This window comes from Copadichromis virginalis, linkage group LG12 (genome assembly GCF_057382275.1).
Source record: "Copadichromis virginalis isolate Kocher_CV1m ecotype Utaka linkage group LG12, C_Virginalis_male_GT1.1, whole genome shotgun sequence".
NCBI classification, from domain to species: Eukaryota; Metazoa; Chordata; class Actinopteri; order Cichliformes; family Cichlidae; genus Copadichromis; species Copadichromis virginalis.
The window spans coordinates 36,401,601-36,419,430 of record NC_140629.1 but is presented as its reverse complement, the minus strand read 5'-3'; the positions used below and the strand labels follow the sequence as shown (position 1 = coordinate 36,419,430).

At 42.3% G+C, this 17,830-nt stretch overlaps 2 protein-coding genes across 6 annotated transcripts in view; both read left to right on the top strand.

The window, feature by feature from the left end:
• The window catches only part of LOC146697568 (ral guanine nucleotide dissociation stimulator-like), a 56,391-nt gene extending 52,641 nt beyond the window's left edge, over positions 1 to 3,750 (top strand). For all 5 annotated transcript variants that reach the window (XM_085476358.1, XM_085476356.1, XM_085476357.1 and 2 more), the window contains exons 12-18: positions 78 to 199; positions 789 to 884; positions 969 to 1,173; positions 2,066 to 2,140; positions 2,519 to 2,785; positions 2,905 to 3,019; positions 3,344 to 3,750. In XM_085476358.1, coding sequence (XP_085332484.1) covers positions 78 to 199; positions 789 to 884; positions 969 to 1,173; positions 2,066 to 2,140; positions 2,519 to 2,785; positions 2,905 to 3,019; positions 3,344 to 3,519 — 1,056 coding nt within the window. In that variant the 3' untranslated portion in view covers positions 3,520 to 3,750. The remainder of the gene's footprint in view (positions 1 to 77; positions 200 to 788; positions 885 to 968; positions 1,174 to 2,065; positions 2,141 to 2,518; positions 2,786 to 2,904; positions 3,020 to 3,343) is intronic.
• A 5,517-nt stretch (positions 3,751 to 9,267) lies between these two features.
• Positions 9,268 to 16,996, top strand: smarcb1a (SWI/SNF related BAF chromatin remodeling complex subunit B1a). Its single transcript, XM_085476353.1, has 9 exons — positions 9,268 to 9,404; positions 11,315 to 11,426; positions 11,888 to 12,017; positions 12,769 to 12,906; positions 13,565 to 13,692; positions 13,778 to 13,944; positions 14,028 to 14,218; positions 15,806 to 15,937; positions 16,508 to 16,996. Exons 1-9 carry the CDS (start codon positions 9,321 to 9,323, stop codon positions 16,545 to 16,547), a joined length of 1,122 nt encoding a protein of 373 aa, XP_085332479.1. The 5' UTR covers positions 9,268 to 9,320; the 3' UTR covers positions 16,548 to 16,996.
• The last annotated feature ends 834 nt before the right edge of the window (positions 16,997 to 17,830 follow it).

The following is a 17,830-nucleotide window of genomic DNA, read 5'->3' as shown; positions in this document are numbered from 1 at the left end:
AAGTCATCATCAAAAATAATCTGGCGGTCCAAATCTCAAAGTCAAACCCTTTTTTCGGCTCTGCCCTCTTGTTGCAGGAGTTTGAGGTGATCGCTCAGATCAAACTGCTCCAGCTGGCCTCCAACAACTACAATTTCACTCAGGACAGCCACTTCAGGGAGTGGTTCGCCGGCGTGGACAAATACAGCGAGGCAGAGAGGTCAGTCATCACAGGCTCCTCCCTCTGTCTCTGACCCCGGAGGAAAGCAGGAAATCTGGCTGTTATTTTGATGGTGGTTGGATATCTGCAGTCATCCTTTAATTCTGACAGTGAAAAGGGGAATTTAACAAAACTTGGTGCCGTGCTTTAAAAACAACTAATATATATATTTATATATATATATATAAACCCTCAAGTTTTGGCAGGAACACATGAAATGTTCACATGTTCCAAGATTTTTAGGAGTTTATGAAATGATTCACAGCACTGGCTGCCAGCATGAAGCGTGGGTTATTCAGTTTGTCCTCAGTTTTGCCGTCAGGATTAAAATATCTGCGTTTTGATGAAAATGGTGAAAATATCATTTCAGAGGAGGCGGTGAGGGGTTTAAAATAATATAAAACCATTAAAAATGACAGAATTATTTATGGAAGCAGTGGTGAAACCCACCAAATTTACACATCTGCAGGTGTAATGACCCAGCTCAGTGTTATCGGTGCTAACCGTGTTATCCTATCTCATCCTTGAGTTTATGTCTTTGAATTCCCATTTTCTCTCTTGCCGTCCTGTCTCCCTCCTGTTCCCGCAGCTACAATCTGTCCTGTGAGATCGAGCCTCTGTCAGAGTCGGCGAGCAACACGCTCCGAGGCAAGAAGAACGGAGGAATCATGAAGCGCTGGAGCGAGTAAGTCGCAGCGTTAATACCATTGTTTTAAACTTGACCACCAGTCTTATTTTCATAACCCTCCTGTTACGGTGTCATCTGCAGCCGACAGTTGACGGAGGCCGGTTGCAGCAGTGCCGCAGGCTCTCACTCCAAGTCCTTCGACCACTCGCACTACAGGCCGTACCAAGGAGGAGGGGGGGACAGCGGCGACGCTCTCAGCGTCACCTCTGTCAGCTCGAGCGGATCAGACCTGGAGGATGTGAACGCCAGCTTCCTGTCAGACTCACCGGAGGGACACGAGAGAAAGGTAGAAAAAGCTGCACATAGTATTTTCTGCCACAATGTAAAACATGTGACAGCCACTTTTAAGCAGCTGTTTGTGAGGAGGGAAAAAAACAACAGTGGATCTGCTGGAAACGTTTCCTCATGTTTGAAGTCTTTGCTTTGAGCATAAAACTCGAAAGAAGGACTCAAATGGAGGACAGGGAAGCAGGCTGAATACAAAAGGGCGAGCCTTTATTGGACAATGTTAACTGCTACAAACTACAAGAAAACTTCAGTGGGGAAAACAAAACCGAAATTCAAAACAGGGCAGAAGGAGAGTCAGATAATGAAGGGCAAACACACACAAAACAAAAGGAAATAAAGACAAGGAAACACTTTAGACAATGGAAAAATGTAAACACAAAAAAGAAAATCAGTAAAATCAAAAAAGGGACCAAAACACACCGAAACTGAACAGAAAACCAGGCCTGGGTGGGACCTGTAGTCATTTGTACTGAAGTCGTGTGACATTGTGACTACACCAAGGTTTAGCCTTCAAAATCAAGACGATATGAACGCTACGAATTATAAACATGTAGTTTAACGCTGGGTTTGACTTCACTGCTGAAATTCTACAAACATGAGTAAGAGTAGCCCACGCTGCCCCCTGGTGATCACTCACAGTTACAACAAACAGACGTGAGTTCCACAGTGTTATACTTAGAAAAACTCCCAGCGCACAGCCACACTGGGAGCTTAAGTCCTTAAGTCACAGGGATTATTCACAGAGCACATTTGTTCCCACCTAAAGTTCAGTTTATTTGAGCGTGATCTCTGTGTCCTGTGTGGAGAAAAATAATGGCTGTCATCGTGTCAGAGTGGTCTGGGGCCGCGCGATGACTGGTTCTGTTTTGTTTTCCTTTGTCCTCCTCCAGACGTCGACTCCTTCGGTGAAACTAACTGTCTCAGCACTGGGAAGAGAAGCTCCAGCTGCAGATACAACCTCAACGGTAACGGCTGCTATGTTTTTCTGTTCATTTCACACTGAAAACCTGAAATGGCTTGGATGACTGTCTGCAAACCAGACAGGGTGGGGTGGGGTGGGGTACTCGATTTAGAAAGCTGCAAACCTGCTCAGTAATAATTGTCCAATAATAATTCCCCTTATTATTAAGAAGAAAATTAGCTACAGATACCAGAATCGCTTACTGTAGCTGTAAACATGTTCATGTAAAGTTGGAAACTTTAACATGAAGCATTGATGGGGACTGACTTGCTTTTGGAGCCGCAAGTGGTCTTTAGAGGAACTGCATGAGGTTTTTATTTCTTCAGTATTGGCTTCATTTTTCAGCCTCTCCCACCAACCTCTCCCTCTGATAACCTTTCAGTTCTGGGAATGTACGTCTCTGTCGTCTCTGGACACGTCCGGGATGGGCTCGAGCTCTGGTTCAGCCTCCGGCTCCAGCAGCGCCTCCTCCTCCTCCGTCTCCTCCTCCACCCCGTTGTCGGCCTCGCGCTCACACAAACGCTCGGTGTCGGCTGTGTCGAACTACTCGACTCTGTCGCTGCCGTTGTACAACCAGCAGGTGGACGACTGCTGCATCATCAGGGTCAGCCTGGACGTGGAGAACGGGAACATGTATAAGAGCATCCTGGTGAGGGCAGAAAAACAGCTTTCAGGCTTTTTAAGAGGCAGTGAAGTCAGAGTTTTCTCTGTGTGTAAAGTGATGGTTAATAGTTAGGAACAGATGTTGATGTTCTGTCTGCGATTCAGGTGACGAGTCAGGACAAGACTCCGGCGGTGATCAGGAAGGCCATGATCAAACACAATCTGGAGCGAGAGAAGACCGAGGACTACGAACTGATGCAGAAAATCTCTGAGGACAAAGGTGATCATTTCTTTGTTTCATGTATTCATTATTGGTTTTTAACAGTGAATTTAATATTACGCTGCTTTTATGATACAAGTTCCTGATGCACAGTGAAAACTTCCATAAAAATATGAGAGTAATTAATAGTACACATGTGTTTTGTCTTAGTTGTTGTTAATTTAAAATGAATTTAATGGCCGATGTGTTGACTTGCATATATTTACAGTTTCTCATGTGGTGAAAGATAAAGAATTGATTTTCTTTCATGTCCCCCGAGAATAACACTGCTTAAACTTGTTAATCACCACTTGTTGCTTCTCTCTTTCTGACCTCGTCCTGCAGAGCTCCGGATCCCGGACAACGCCAACGTCTTCTACGCCATGAACTCCACTGCCAACTATGACTTTGTGCTGAAAAAGCGCGGCTTGGCACGGCCCATGCGGGCCAAGAACGTGGCCAGTTCGACGCTGCCTCGCATGAAACAGAAGGGACTGAAAATCGCCAAAGGGATTTTCTGAGGAGACTTCCTCTCTCCTCCTCCTCCTCCTCCTCCTCCACTCACCCTCTTCCTCCTCCTCGATCACCTTCTCTGGCCTCCACTCGTCAGCTTCTGCTCAGGTGCTTGAGTTTTTGTTCAGACAAAAACTGGACACGCAAGAGGAGGAACGACCAAGCGCACCTTGGGAAGCAGAGGAGCACCTTAACACTTAACTGTCGCGTCGTCGGGACCCTGAGAGGACGTTAAAAGGCTGAAGGACACGCTTGTGGGGGGAACAAACAAGGCGTGTTGGCTGCTTCAGCCGGCTCATGGAAAAGCATCAGATCTCCCGGTCCTTTTACGTTTCGTTTACAGTTGTTTACATCTTAACATCAGTTGGTCAGATCAGTCGTTTCTGCACCTTCGACAAAAACACTTTTTTTTTTCCTGCTTTTTTTTAAACCATGTTGCAGAGCCTCGTCCCTGTGTGATCACTCTGCGGTCTTCATGCTCGCACCCTCCTGCGTGGAGCAAACACTAACGGACAGAAAGGTGTCTGAATGTGATTCTACTTTTTCAGGGAGCTTTTGTTTCAAGCGCACCGCCGCCACCGCTTTTGCCCCGGTGGTCCCTGATGTCGACAGTGCCTGCAGGACTGCAGCACTTTAAGGTTTCGCTCTCTGCCGCCTCAGCATTTTAACACCAGCGACGCTGACGCGAGCGTGGAGAGATCTGGACTCTATAAACTCCTGAACGCTGCCATGTTACACATACACAAAAATAAAAGGTCACGTGGCCTGAAACAGAGACGTGGTGTCAAAACCAGTGGGCGCAGCCATGAATCACATGCCACTGTTTTCTTTTTATTATTATTATTATTATTATTATTAATTAATGAATCGTAACCACTACATGGAGAAGGATGCCACAGAGTGGGACAGAAACATGAGCTGAGAACAAGACACAAAAAAACTGAGTGTATATATCGATTAACACCATCTGTGCAGTATATTCTTTTCAAACGGACCACGAGATTTTGTTAACAGACTCGACGCTTTGTTCTTTTCTCTTTGTACATTTGTTTGCATCTCTCTCTTTGATATGGTGCTGCTACTTATCTTTCTGAAGACGTCATAATGAGCTGCACCTCACGTTTTTGTTTTTTCTCTTCCTCCTGACCACCAGCCGCCATGTAGGAACACAGAAACGTCTGAGGGACACGAGGCATTACAGAAATAATAAGTAAAAAGGGCCGCTCTGCCCGGTAGAGTCGATACTCTCTGTTTTAGCTGTGCTTCCAACATGGCGGCTTGGCTTTCATAACCATCAGTTTCCAAATGTGCCATGATGGGCCAGGTGAGCGCTGCGGTATCATCTGTGGTTTTTTACGTGTCTGTGATGGCAGCAGAGTCTTTCCTCTCTGGGCTCTAACTAACAGCACATGTGGGGGGGAAAAAGTAGCTTTGGGTGATTTTTAGGTTCTCTGTTCCTGTTAGCGTACAGAAGAGCTCCTGAATGTTTCGTGCGTAGGCGCCCAGGCGAAAGACGGTGACGCTGCCAGACTGAACACAGGGGAACAAACTCTTCTCTTTATGCTCTCTGTTTCTTTAAAGGTAAAAATCCAACCTTAAACACACTCAGCGCTGGTTTTTTAACAAGCAATTTTTGGTGACTTGCTTCAAATATTTGTGGTTGGTATTTCCTTCATTTCCGCAGGTGCTAAATGACAAAACTGAGTTGTTTCTTACAGCAGAAACACATCTGATCACAGCTAAACCGATGCCAGACTAATGTGGCTTAACCAAGAACATTTGCCAGATCTAATACAAAGCGGTGCAGAGGTGATAAACATAAACTGTATACTAAAGATGGACATACCCACTGTAACGAGCCATCAGTAGCAGGGGGTGAATCAGCTGAGCGACTAAGAGACACCGTCATAGGCTAGGGAATGACAACCACCTCTAATGGGGACCATGGTTTCCAAAGACTTACACAATATTATATGCACTAATACTTGAATCTAACAATTGAGACCATAAACTTAAGAGGAAACTGTTTCCTGAGGTCATAGGTCATGTGAGTAGTGTGGTCATTTTCTGTAATAGAAGTCTATTTGCAGCTGCAGGCGTCGCCCACTGCTGGCCATTAGATACAATAAATGACATCAGAGTATGTCTGTCTTCTTTCACACTGGTGAAAAGAAAACATCAAAATCTGTTGCAAAGCATTCTGGGAAGTGGAGGAAATGGGAAATTAAAAAAAAAAAAAAGATTAAGTCATCGGAAACACGCTAAAATCTGAGGTTGGACTTTTTCCTGATGTGTTATTAATATCGCCACAACAACAAATCATCTGGCCTGTGCTGCGACCATGTTTTGCCTTTTTTTGTTTGTTTTTTCATCTGCATGAAGGTCACGTACAAACGATCAAATGAATGAAACGCCTGTTAAAAAAGAAAAGAGTGATAGCAATATGGTGATGATGAGCTGGAGGCACGGCGTCCGGCTGTCGTGGGTGTTGTTTGTTACCGCTGTGGCGTGAAATCCTTCGCTGTTGAACACTGTGACCTTCGACCCTTTCACTCTGCCCTCTCTGCCTGTTGATCGGCGCGTCCTGTCGAGCACTGTGAACCCAAACGTCTCATTCCCTTCTAATGATGTCTTAGTGAACATCCGCCCTTTGCTCATCTCTCAGGCGAGCAGCAAAGGCGGCAGGCTTGACCCTACATGTGCCAAAAAAAACAAAACAAAACATGTAAAGACAGAAAAAGGTTGAACAGACGGGTCCTCTGCCTTTTCACAGTTTGTTTGTTTACTGTTGTTTTCTAGAAGAAAAAAAGGGGAGAACACTATGGAGAAAAAAAAAAAAAAATGTGTTGACCCATTTCCCTGTGGAGACTGTTGTCCGAGAAACTTGAAGCAGACGTGTTTGTCAGGCGCTGACGTAAAAACTGCACTTTCATGAAAATGTTTTTCATGTTTTAAAATCTTTGTTTGGCATGTCTGAATCTTTTTTTCCAACCAAACATCACAGGCTGGATTACACGACGTGTCACACCAGACTTTGAGATCTTATGACCAATTTCTAGTAATGAAAACAGCTACAAAACTGGCATTTCTATGCGGGTGAAATTGGGTCAGCCCCAAGTGGCCAATAAAGGAACTGCAGTTTTGCCACTTTTGGAATAAGTTTAACTTTTTCTTTCATTTAAGCAGTTTGTAACTTGCAGAGGACCCGCTTACACTTTATTAGTGAGCTGACCTGACCTCAAGTTTGAAGTCTTACCCTCTTTAGCCTCAACTTCCTAGAGGAAAATAGTACACACAGCTTCTTCTAAAACCAAAACTAGCAACATATATTTGAATATTTCACTCGTAGACTGCGTCTGATGGCATTTTCATGTGTTCCATGGCCTCAACTCAGCATAGTCACAGCAGCATCTGTTCTTTTTTACCTCATGCTGTTGGGATTTTTATCCATTCTTTTCTGGTTATCTATCAGGGTCGCTGGAGCCTATCGCAGCTAACATAGAGGGGGAGACGGGGTACACCCTGGGCTGGTCGCCAGTTTGTCGGCTAACAGATGGATAATCATTGACGCTCACAGTTGCACCTGCAGCCAATTTAGAGACACCAATTAACTGAACATGCAAACAGTGGGAGAAAGCCAGAGTACCCGTAGAGAGCCCACGAAGGCACAGGGTCTGGCCGGTCAGTGGATTCAAACCCAGGACCTTGTTGCTGTGAGGCAATGGTGCTAACCAACATATTGTTGTGATATCATCCAAGCCAATCAGTGCAGCATGCAGCCTTCTCCCTTCATCTTTACACAACAGGACCTTGAAAATTTCATGCTATTTCTGTGAAAAATAGTTTTGTCTCCTACATGTCAGTAATTGATTACATAAATATAAATGAGAGAACAAATCTGACAAAAACAATCATTTTTATAAACAATAAGGCTGTGTTATAATCACTATTTGTCTTACTGTCAACATCTATCACTGAAAAGATCAAAACGGCCAAGCGTTAGTCTGCTTCTGAACCATTTCCCCCTTCACATAAATCCACATTCGGCTGACAATAAGCAAAACAGAACATCCCCAGCCTTAGAGTTTCACTTTTCCAAACGTGACCTGAATGCAGCATCAGTTCCTTCTCTGTACTGTTTGGTTGGAACGAAACTTTCACACTTTGAGTCCTGTTTTTTCTGGATGTTTGGAGTAATCGGAAAGCAGGTTTTCTGCAGCAGCTCCATCTCTTTGTGTAAGTGCGCGGACCTTTGTGTCAAATTTCCTGACCCTGCGAGCATTTCTGTGCTGGTGAGGTTGACGTGATGGACCAGTCTGTGTTTCGTTGTAGCCCGTGCTGACAGTGACATACCTTTTTGTGATTTGACCTGATTCTGTGCGAGTTTGAACAAAAAAAAGAAAAAAGGCTGCGTTTACAAGGAGAAGAAATACAACAAACTGGAAACCAGCTTTTGTGTGTGTGTGTGTGTGTGTGTGTGTGTGTGTGTGTGTGTGTGTGTGTGTGTGTGTGTGTTTTAATTCTTTTATTTTGTTCCCTGAACTGTGCTCGGGTGCCATTTCCCATTTTAACAAAAAGATTTCAGAACTTTTTCTAACTGCTTCTTTGTTTTACTTTCCCCAAGAACACAAAACCTGTGTAGAAAACAGAAACTGTCCTTGATTGTCTTTGTTTATTTATTAATTTGTATATAAAGATTTTGTTTTGCATTGTACATTCTCTCCTTTCTTGGTTATAGATTAATATATTCATGTATATATGAATAAACATTAAGTTTATAAAAGTAAAAGGACTTTCTGTGTCTCTTTTGTGCTTATTTTTAAGGAGAACCTCTATAAACTTTCATGATTTCTGTGGTTTGTTTTTTTTAAAACAGTACATCCTTGGTCGATTTTTAGGTATCGGAACATAAAACTGATCTGGCCCTTACTGGGTATTAAACTTGAGGTAAACAGAGCTTTTGATGACCAACATATTACATCATGTCAAATTCTATTTAACAATAATGAAGCCAAAATCTAGAAGCACTGTGTGGAAAAACTTCAGTAACTTGTAGAACCACCTGTAGCAGCGATAACTTTAAGACCTTATCTCCTAAATGACTATCCATCTCTCACATTGTGAAGGAATTTTGGCCCGCTCTTTTTTATAACTTTCTTAAGTTCCCACCACAGCATTTCAGTCAGGTTGAGGTGTGGCCTGAGCCATTGCCACCCCTTGATTCTTTCCTTTTTCAGCCATTGTGTTGTAAATTTGCTGCTGTGCAAAGATGGCATTTCATACAGAGGAGTTAATGGTTGACTCAAAGACTGTAAGGGGCCCTGGGCCTGTGGTAGCAAAACTAGCCTAAGTCATTAGCCCTCCACCACCATGCTGACAGCTAGTATGAGGTGTTTGTGTCCTCTTTGATGAGACGCACCTGAGTGCTTTCTACATGTGTCATCTCAAACTGGAAATCATAGACTGATGTCATAAAGCTGTTTAACACACTCAAAAATGCTAAACATGAACTCCTGTGTAAGATACAGGAGGTATGATTATTACCATGGTCATATTTAGGGTCTTCTTTTGTAAAATGTAGCATTTTCATAGCATGTCAATGGAAAATTATTATTTCATTTATTTTTGTGTTTTTTGGGATGATTTTCGATGCGGTGACACCTAAACAGAGCTGTTTAAATTGTCTCACTAAACATAAAAAAATTCAAATAGGCTGCTCGACGCGTATGTTCTACGTCATCTAACTGGGACAGAACGAGCTCGTCGTCACGTGCGCCTGCGCAGTGGCACAGAGCTTTGTTATTTCAGTATGGCGCTGAGCAAAACGTTTGGACAAAAACCGGTAAAATTTCAGCTCGAGGAGGATGGAGACTATTACATGATCGGATCGGAGGTCAGTATTTAACGTATTCGACAGTCTGTTGTTGTAAATATATACGTGTTTGAACGGATAATGCCTCGTTTAATCTGGTGACCAATCCGTTAGCTTATCTTAGCCTAGCATAGTTTAGCTAACGACGCCAGTAGCGCTGAAGCTCATTCATTGATTTCAGATCTGTTGCTAAATAATTTTAGAACCTTACCACCGGGGAAGAAAGTCCACCTATGTTCTGGTGTTTCAGATTGACATTTAACTTGAAAACTTGCACCCGGATGTTTGCTCGGTTTCTGCTCCCGAACTGCTAGTAATCAGCTGGGTAGTTAGCGGTGTTTAATATAACAAAAGAGATAATTTTACTCGATTTGTGTCGTTTCTGGGTCTGTAATTCAAGATGGTGTATCACCTGACACTTCACAGTGTTCTTACGGGTTTGTTGGTCTGTTCGGAGTTACGTAGCTTAAATGAACGTCGCACCGTTGTAAAATTGTAGGGCTCATTGTTGGCAGGGCAGGTGTTTTCCAGTACTTTTCCTACATCCTACCTTTCCAGCTTTTAGCTAGAAACATCTTCATGAACAGTTGCAAGTTTGTTCTGGAAGCTTAAGATTTTTCTGCATTCATGAAACAAGGCCTTTAAAAACGTGTCTTTAACATGCACATTGTAGGCTGGAAAAAAAGCAGCTGTTGATAATGCATATTTGTTTTCCTGGCACAAATGGAGGGTAGAAATGACAAAAAAATATCCAGAGAAATGGTGTAACTACTAATTGTCAGTCAATCAATAGTCCTGATTGAATTTAATATTTACATATTTAGGGATCATGACAGTTTGGTGACTAAAATGACAGAATGGGGCTGTCATTTCATTTAATGATTGCATTTCACAATGAGAATCAGAGACTTTATTAATCCCAGAGGGAAATTGAGTTGTCCATATGTCTGTTAGCAGCAGGAAGGAATGACCTCCTGTAGCGTTCCCTCAGACAGCGAGGTTGAAGGAATCTGTTGCTGAGAAAAAATTGTGTTTATCAAACGAATACTGTCTCTGTTATGTCTCAAAAGGTTGATTCTGTTCATCTGGACGTAGTGTTTTTAGTTGGAGAAATGTTTTGTCACTCATCCAAGTGACTTCTTCAGTCTCAGCTGACTGCAGGTTTCCCCAAACGTATAAACAGCACATTTGCACAATAGCCCACTGAATGACCAATGGGCTGTGAGGTGAGTGACGAAATGTTTCTCCCACTGAAAACGCTACGTCCAGTTGAACAGAATCAACCTTTTGGGATTTACTGGATGATTGAGCATGCATCAAGACAGTCTCTGTTATCTATTCCTTTGTTAGCCATTAACCAACATATTGTTGGTTAATTTAACAATGGTTTTAAATTATTTGAATGCAAAACGTGTATTAGTTGTCAATACCTTATATCACCATATTGCTGCCTTCCTGTGTTTTACACTTCCTTTTAGGTTCTGGCACACAGAAATGAGCCAATTCCTGTTTATAAATAAAAAAAATAAAAATAAAAACATCTGTAGAAGTAGGAAGCATGCCATTACAAATCCCAATAACATACATATACACCCCAGTGTTATGCAGAGTGAGAGAGCATCATTATTTCTACCTGTGGTTTCTGGTTGGAGAATAAATCGAAACAGTCCATTTCCTGCTGCTATATTTACTTTTGCACTGTTCAGCAATAATGAGACCTGAATCTCTTTTGGTTTGGCGTTACTCTGGCATATGAACAACCTGATATAAGGGCAGGGCATAATATATTCCCCATAAAAAGTATAAAATATACAAAATGCACTACAATACAAAAAAACTTCTTTTTTTTATAGTAAGAAATTACCTAAATGTGAAAACTTGTTATTGAGATTCTCTTCATGATCGCCTTGTCCATGTCTTTGTTTGTCCAGGTGGGAAACTACCTTCGCATGTTTAGAGGCTCCTTGTATAAAAGGTACCCGTCATTATGGAGAAAACTGGCGTCGGTAGAAGAACGAAAGAAAATCGTGGAGTCATCACACGGTCAGTAGAGAAAAGCTCGGTTTCCTCTGAGGGTCTTTCCAGATTTATACAGAAATTGCTTGCAGTCCAGCAGGGGGCACTGAAGAGGTAGAACACAAAGAGTCTGAGTCAACCAAGCTGAACTTCTGCTTACATTTTATTTTTTTCTCACAGCACTCATAATTTGTCTAAACTGAAATAAAGTGACACTTATGTCATTTAATCTTTCTTGCATTGAATGTGATTTTGCCCACAAAAGGATTTGTGACAGTTTTCCAACAATAACTCATTTAAATGTCAGAAGTGTTCATGTTCATCTGTTTGCTTTTGCAGAATTACAGATTGTAATCTTTTTTTATTTACAGATGTGGTGAAGGTTATGTAATCTGACACATTGTTTTATTTGTTCCGCTCAATCTCACCTTCAGTTCATTGGCTGCTGCTTCTTTGTTGATTTGAACGACCTCTTTCTTCTCATTCAGACCATGGCTACACTCAGCTGGCCACCAGCGTGACCCTGCTGAAGGCTTCTGAGGTCGAGGAGATTCTTGAAGGAAATGACGAAAAGTACAAAGCGGTTTCTATCAGCACTGAGCCTCCCGCCTACCTCAGGTACCCCCATTACTTATAAAATTTACAAAACAGGACAACATCCCCTACTGTGTGTCATTATAATTTTAGTTATTTATTTGTTAGAGATGAGAGATCTGTTTTCAGTCACGTAGATAATAACACAAAAATATAGATTATGTTTTGGGTGAATCGTGTGGACGTAAATACATAAATGTGTAAATAACACCTTAATATCTATTAAGGAAACAACAAACAATTGCATTAAAAGAGGAGAGGAGAGGAGAGCGGTCCAGTTCAGAGACTACCCTTACAAACAGGAGGAGAAACTATCCGGAGAGACCGAGAACACTGGCTGTAAACATGCTAGCTTATTCTTTTAACATGATAATCCTTTGACTGACTCACTTTTGAAGCCATCCTAAAGTGGCTGTTAGAGGAAGTGCTGGCACTTCTGTCATATTAGCTTTTTCACTGGTTTTTGCTGCGTTTTTATAAAGATGTGCTGCACCAGGTATGCTGATCCACTTGTGAAGCTGTGCTCTTACAGAGTTTCATACACCTCCTCCTGCCTCAACCCTGCAGATAAGAAAATCTAGTCAACAAGGAGCTAGAGCTGTCATTTGTTTTGTCTGCTAAAAGGCCTCAAGGACAGTCGAGTCCTAAAGCTCCATTTAGGCTAACCCTTTCCAGGCCTCCCGGATAGGAGTCAATTCCAGAGACTCCATTAAATACATAACATCGCACTTTATTTACTTTAGATCCTAATCTCTCTGTGTTTGTCTCCCGCCAGGGAACAGAAGGCAAAGAGGAACAGTCAGTGGGTTCCCACGCTGCCCAACAGTTCCCATCATCTGGACGCCGTGCCCTGCTCCACCACCATCAACCGCAGCCGACTGGGCCGGGACAAGAAGAGGACCTTCCCCCTGTGGTGAGCATCGAGCTGTTGGAGAGACTGAAGAGCATTTAGTATTGGAGTGCACGAAAATCAACACACATTCTCTCCAGTAGAAGATGTTATACTGTGGATCTCTGGCTAAAGTTTCTATGTTTTAATAATAATAATAATAATGGGATTCCTTCTTAATATCTTTGATTGTATCTGTCAAATACAGGTCATTTAAAAAGGAACATAAATAAACACAAATAAATAATTGTGAGGCAGATTAAAACAGATTTTAAATAATGTATTTCCAATAAAGTGAAAACATGCATTTCTTTTTATTTTTGGTACATTTGACTTGTGCCGATTGATGAAAAGAGCAACACATCTTCTCTTTTATCAAGGATAAGAAGGGTGATTTTTCTGTTTAAAGTTTTGTTATATTTAATGAAAAGGTTTTATTTTAATATCTGTTATGAATAATTTCTAATAATATTGAATTTGCATCTTCAGTGCTTAATGTCGTTGCACACAGAAGCAGATCTAACGAACTAAATTTTAGAGCAAAGACTAACTTACAGATAAAAGTTTTATGTTTAAAAATAAAATCTATCATTTATATCTTTCAGACCATCCGGATATTTAACTGTTGATTTTTATTTTCTTTGGTTATAATTTCTTATTTCTTGGGGTGGTTCTTTCCCAGCTTTGATGACCACGATCCAGCAGTGATCCATGAAAATGCCACTCAGTCCGAAGTCCTCGTTCCGATCCGCCTGGACATGGAGATTGAGGGGCAGAAGCTCAGGGATGCGTTCACCTGGAATATGAACGGTAACGTCACCACATCCTCTCAGCTTGGAAATTTAGTAAGTCAGCACGAGACTATAAACTTGTTCTCCTTTCCTGGAATTTACAGAGAAGCTCATTTCACCCGAGATGTTCGCTGAGATCCTGTGTGACGACTTGGACCTCAACCCGCTGGCCTTCGTCCCCGCCATCGCCTCCGCCATCCGACAGCAGATCGAGTCTTATCCGACAGACAGCCTCCTGGAGGACCAGACGGACCAGAGGGTGATCATCAAGGTGATGCTCACTCCACGTAAACGGACGTGTTCATACCTGTAGCACAGAAAAGTTTACCCAGTCTTCTTCTCTTCTTGTTCCAGCTTAACATCCACGTTGGGAACATCTCTCTGGTGGACCAGTTTGAGTGGGACATGTCTGAGAGGGAGAACTCTCCAGAGAAGTTTGCCCTGAAGCTTTGCTCTGAGCTCGGCCTCGGCGGGGAGTTTGTCACTACCATCGCCTACAGCATCCGCGGTCAGCTGAGCTGGCACCAGAGGACGTACGCCTTCAGGTACGGGATCACAGAGGCAGTCTAAGCAAGGCGAGAAAGGAACAGAAGATTTGTTGGAGAAATAATTAGTTTTGGTATTTAATAAATATCTGTCTAATAGTTTGATAAAATGATTTTATTCTGCTGAACATTACGCATCCATGAGCTGAGGATGTGCGGCGTTTCATCACAGAGCCTTCATTGAAAGCTAAATGTTGTAAACGCCAATTCACCCGACTTGGATTTAAAGATGATTTCAATCCAGTTCAGGAGATAAGGATATGCCTTTCTTTACGTATTAATTACTTACAGAACCCTGAGGTATGTATAAGTATCCCCTGTGAGGCTTCAGACTGAGTCAGTATGTGACTCATGCAAAGCTGCTGTAGTTAAGTCAAAGGATAAAAAATATAGAGGTGGAAATGTGCAGAAAACATAATATAAAGCTGAAAAGACTATAGTGAGCTGATAAAACGGCACCTTTCCTTCAAAATGTAATTGGTATGTCATTTAATACAATTTATGGGAAAAACATTAACATGATGTTATAGGCTGTAGTGTCATTTTATGACCTCCTGACAGTTTCCTTAAATCCAGAGGAGCAGTGAACAAAATTCCCCCAAACACTGACACGTGAAATTGAGGACTTCCTTGATAATGTGGTATCCAGGCTGCCTGCAGCTCGTAGCCAAAATGTATGCGTACCCTTTCAACAGTGTTATTTCGTGCAGTTGAATGCTAGGAACCCTGCACAGCAACGATGTGCACTTACTGGGTAATTTCATGAGTTGTCATCTTTACAAGTATTACATTTATTTTCTGATATTTGAAAGTCTTTAGTTAAACTCTGAGCTTGCAGAAACCCAGAGCAGCAGATAGTGTTGAAATTTTTGGGTGTGTGTTTGCTGTTGGTGCAGTGGCCATCTGGCTGCGACCTTTGACCGGTCAGAAGTGGAAGGGTTTTGGATTCGGGTCTCTTTGGGTGGGTGCATTTCCTCTGCCCTCGGCTGAAATGTCGCCGCCTGTCTGCTGCCGTCAGACGAGAAGTGATGAAATGTTTGAAACCCCGACGGCAGCGCTGATCTCTGTCACAGCTGGACTTCAGCTGTGGAAGAACTACTTTAGGACCGTTTGTTTTGCTGCTTCTTTCATGGCAACGAAGAGTGATTGATGAAGTGTTTTCACTGCAAACAGTGCAAAGAAGAGTCACACTGAACAGAGTTCAGCATCAGGGAGTGTGGTAACGAGCTGCTTCTGCCAGCGGTTGCTCACGACGGCGGTCAACAGTTACAAAAACATGAGTTCAGGCCGTTTCGGTGCCTCATCTTCTGCTTGTTTCTACATCAGTTTTCGACTTCTTGTGATGTTTTTAAAATATCTGCAAAGTCAGGAATGTTATTTGTTTCATGATCAAAAACATGACAAACATCGTAGCTGCAGAAAACTGTATTTAGTTGGTGTAACGGAAACTGTGTCCGGTACTCGTCTTTGAACCTCATGACTGGAAAACATTTAAACTCAATGACATCACAGTGTGAGCTGCAGCAGGAAGCGGTCGTTGTAGTAAAGGAAACTGAATTAAAGTCTCTGTTGGTTTTTCTTTTGCAGTGAAAACCCTCTGCCCACAGTGGAGATAGCAATCAGAAACACAGGTGATGCTGACCAGTGGTGCCCCCTGCTGGAGACGCTGACAGACGCAGAGATGGAGAAGAAGATCAGAGACCAGGACAGAAACACAAGGTGGGTGTGGCCTGTTATTTTAAATCATTATTTGATTAGCTGGAGAGAAAAAAAAAAAAGGAGTCGGCTGATAAACTGAATCAAATAAACTCCAGAACGTGGATGAATGATCCAACCTCATCAACTGAAAACGAGACATCACTACATTCGATAGTTTGGATTCTGTCCCTGTTATCATGCAGGCTGACGTTGGCCAGCATCAGCCTGAAAAAAACACCAAATGATCCAGAGAGGAATCAGAAGTCCTGATGTTGAGCGTAGTTTTTCCATTAAAACTAAGCAAAGGTTAAATGCTAGTATTTATTTATTTATTTTTTACAAGAATATCTTGCAGCCGTTAACGGTCCCAGCTTTTAATGGTGGTTTCTTACATGAATACAAGGTCGCTTTAACCCTCACGTTTGTCTTCGTGTGTCTTGCTTGAAAGACTTTTCACCGATGGTTAAATTTCAGCCAAATTATTCTAAATGTGAATATTTTATTTCTCTGTTTTGAGAAAAAGAAGTGTGGATTAAACAAAAAACCTTTTTGGATACCTCTACTGATGCTCTGTTCTTCTTTGCTGCACAGGCGAATGAGGCGACTCGCGAACACGGCTCCTGCGTGGTAAACAAAGCAGCACTGGTGCCCCCTACTGGAACGGCGCTCATACCATCGCAGTATGACATCATCTCGGTTTGCAACATCGGCCATGAAGAAGCTCCTCCGTCACAGGATGGAGGGTTTTCCTGCTCTGCCCGGACCTCCGTCAGCTGTTCCCCATGTTGTTGTTATTTTTTTATGATTAATATTGATAATTCTGTTCAGTTTGGCAAAGACCCTGGTAGGAAATTCGCCTCCTTTGTGTTTCCCTTTGACACTCAGCGTGGAGAAGCTGCTCTCTCACTTTGACCACTGACTGTCTTTACCTGACCACAGAGGGAGGGAAACACACACACCAGTCTCAGATAATATATTATGTTGTGTTTGTTGTCTTTTTTTGTACATTTTAATAATTCTTAAAAAATAGTAATAAAAAAGACAAAAAACAATAAAGCACTTGGTATTCTGTTTAGTTTATCAGTGAGTTTGCTGCTGTTATTGCTATTAAATCAAGTTATTTTGTTGTAGGTTTATATAAAGCTGAAATTTCCCAGGCATCGGCTTTAATTGAGTCTCCTTAAAAAGATGGAGCGAGCGATCATTTAAAGGATCATTACAGCTTGTTTAAAAAGTCAACATGCTTCTCATTTATGTCTTTATTGTGGCTCTGTGGGTTCTGCATGCTCTCTGTTGGAGAATTTCAGGGTAAAAGGAGCCAAATGGTGCCAGTCTCCCCCCCCCCCCCCCCCCCCCCCCCCCAAAAAAAATGAATTCCTAAAAAATTCCCTATCAATCAGTTCAAATTGACTGTAGCTTAAATGTTTTCCAGTCATGGTTTTAAGGCCTCTCCTAGATGGTCGTGGGCTTGTCCAGCCAGGACGGCTGCATAACATAGAAGATTATCTATGTAACACTTAATGTTTGGAGTTTCTATCCAAAAAAAACCCATAAAATTCAATTTAAAAAATTAATTTGGAGATTTCTGAATTATTCCCCAAATGTCCTTTCATGTGGAAAGCTTAAAAAAAAAACCCTACTGTAAACACAAAATTCAAACCAAAAAACAGTCTGACCCCTGACTTGATACTTACGAGCAGCACTGTTGCACAAGATGATGAAGTGCTTGTTTTGTTGTCGGGGTCCCACTGAGGCTGGTTGCTGTGTTGTTGTGCTAAGCAGTTTCCATTTTGTTCCCAGTGTTTGAGTCACAAAGGCGGTGGGTGAAAGTGCAGCGTGTGCAGGCGGCTTTCAGGCCGTCGGCAGTTCAGTCAGGCAGCAGCAGGAAAGCAGAGAGCAGAGTTACGGGTCAGT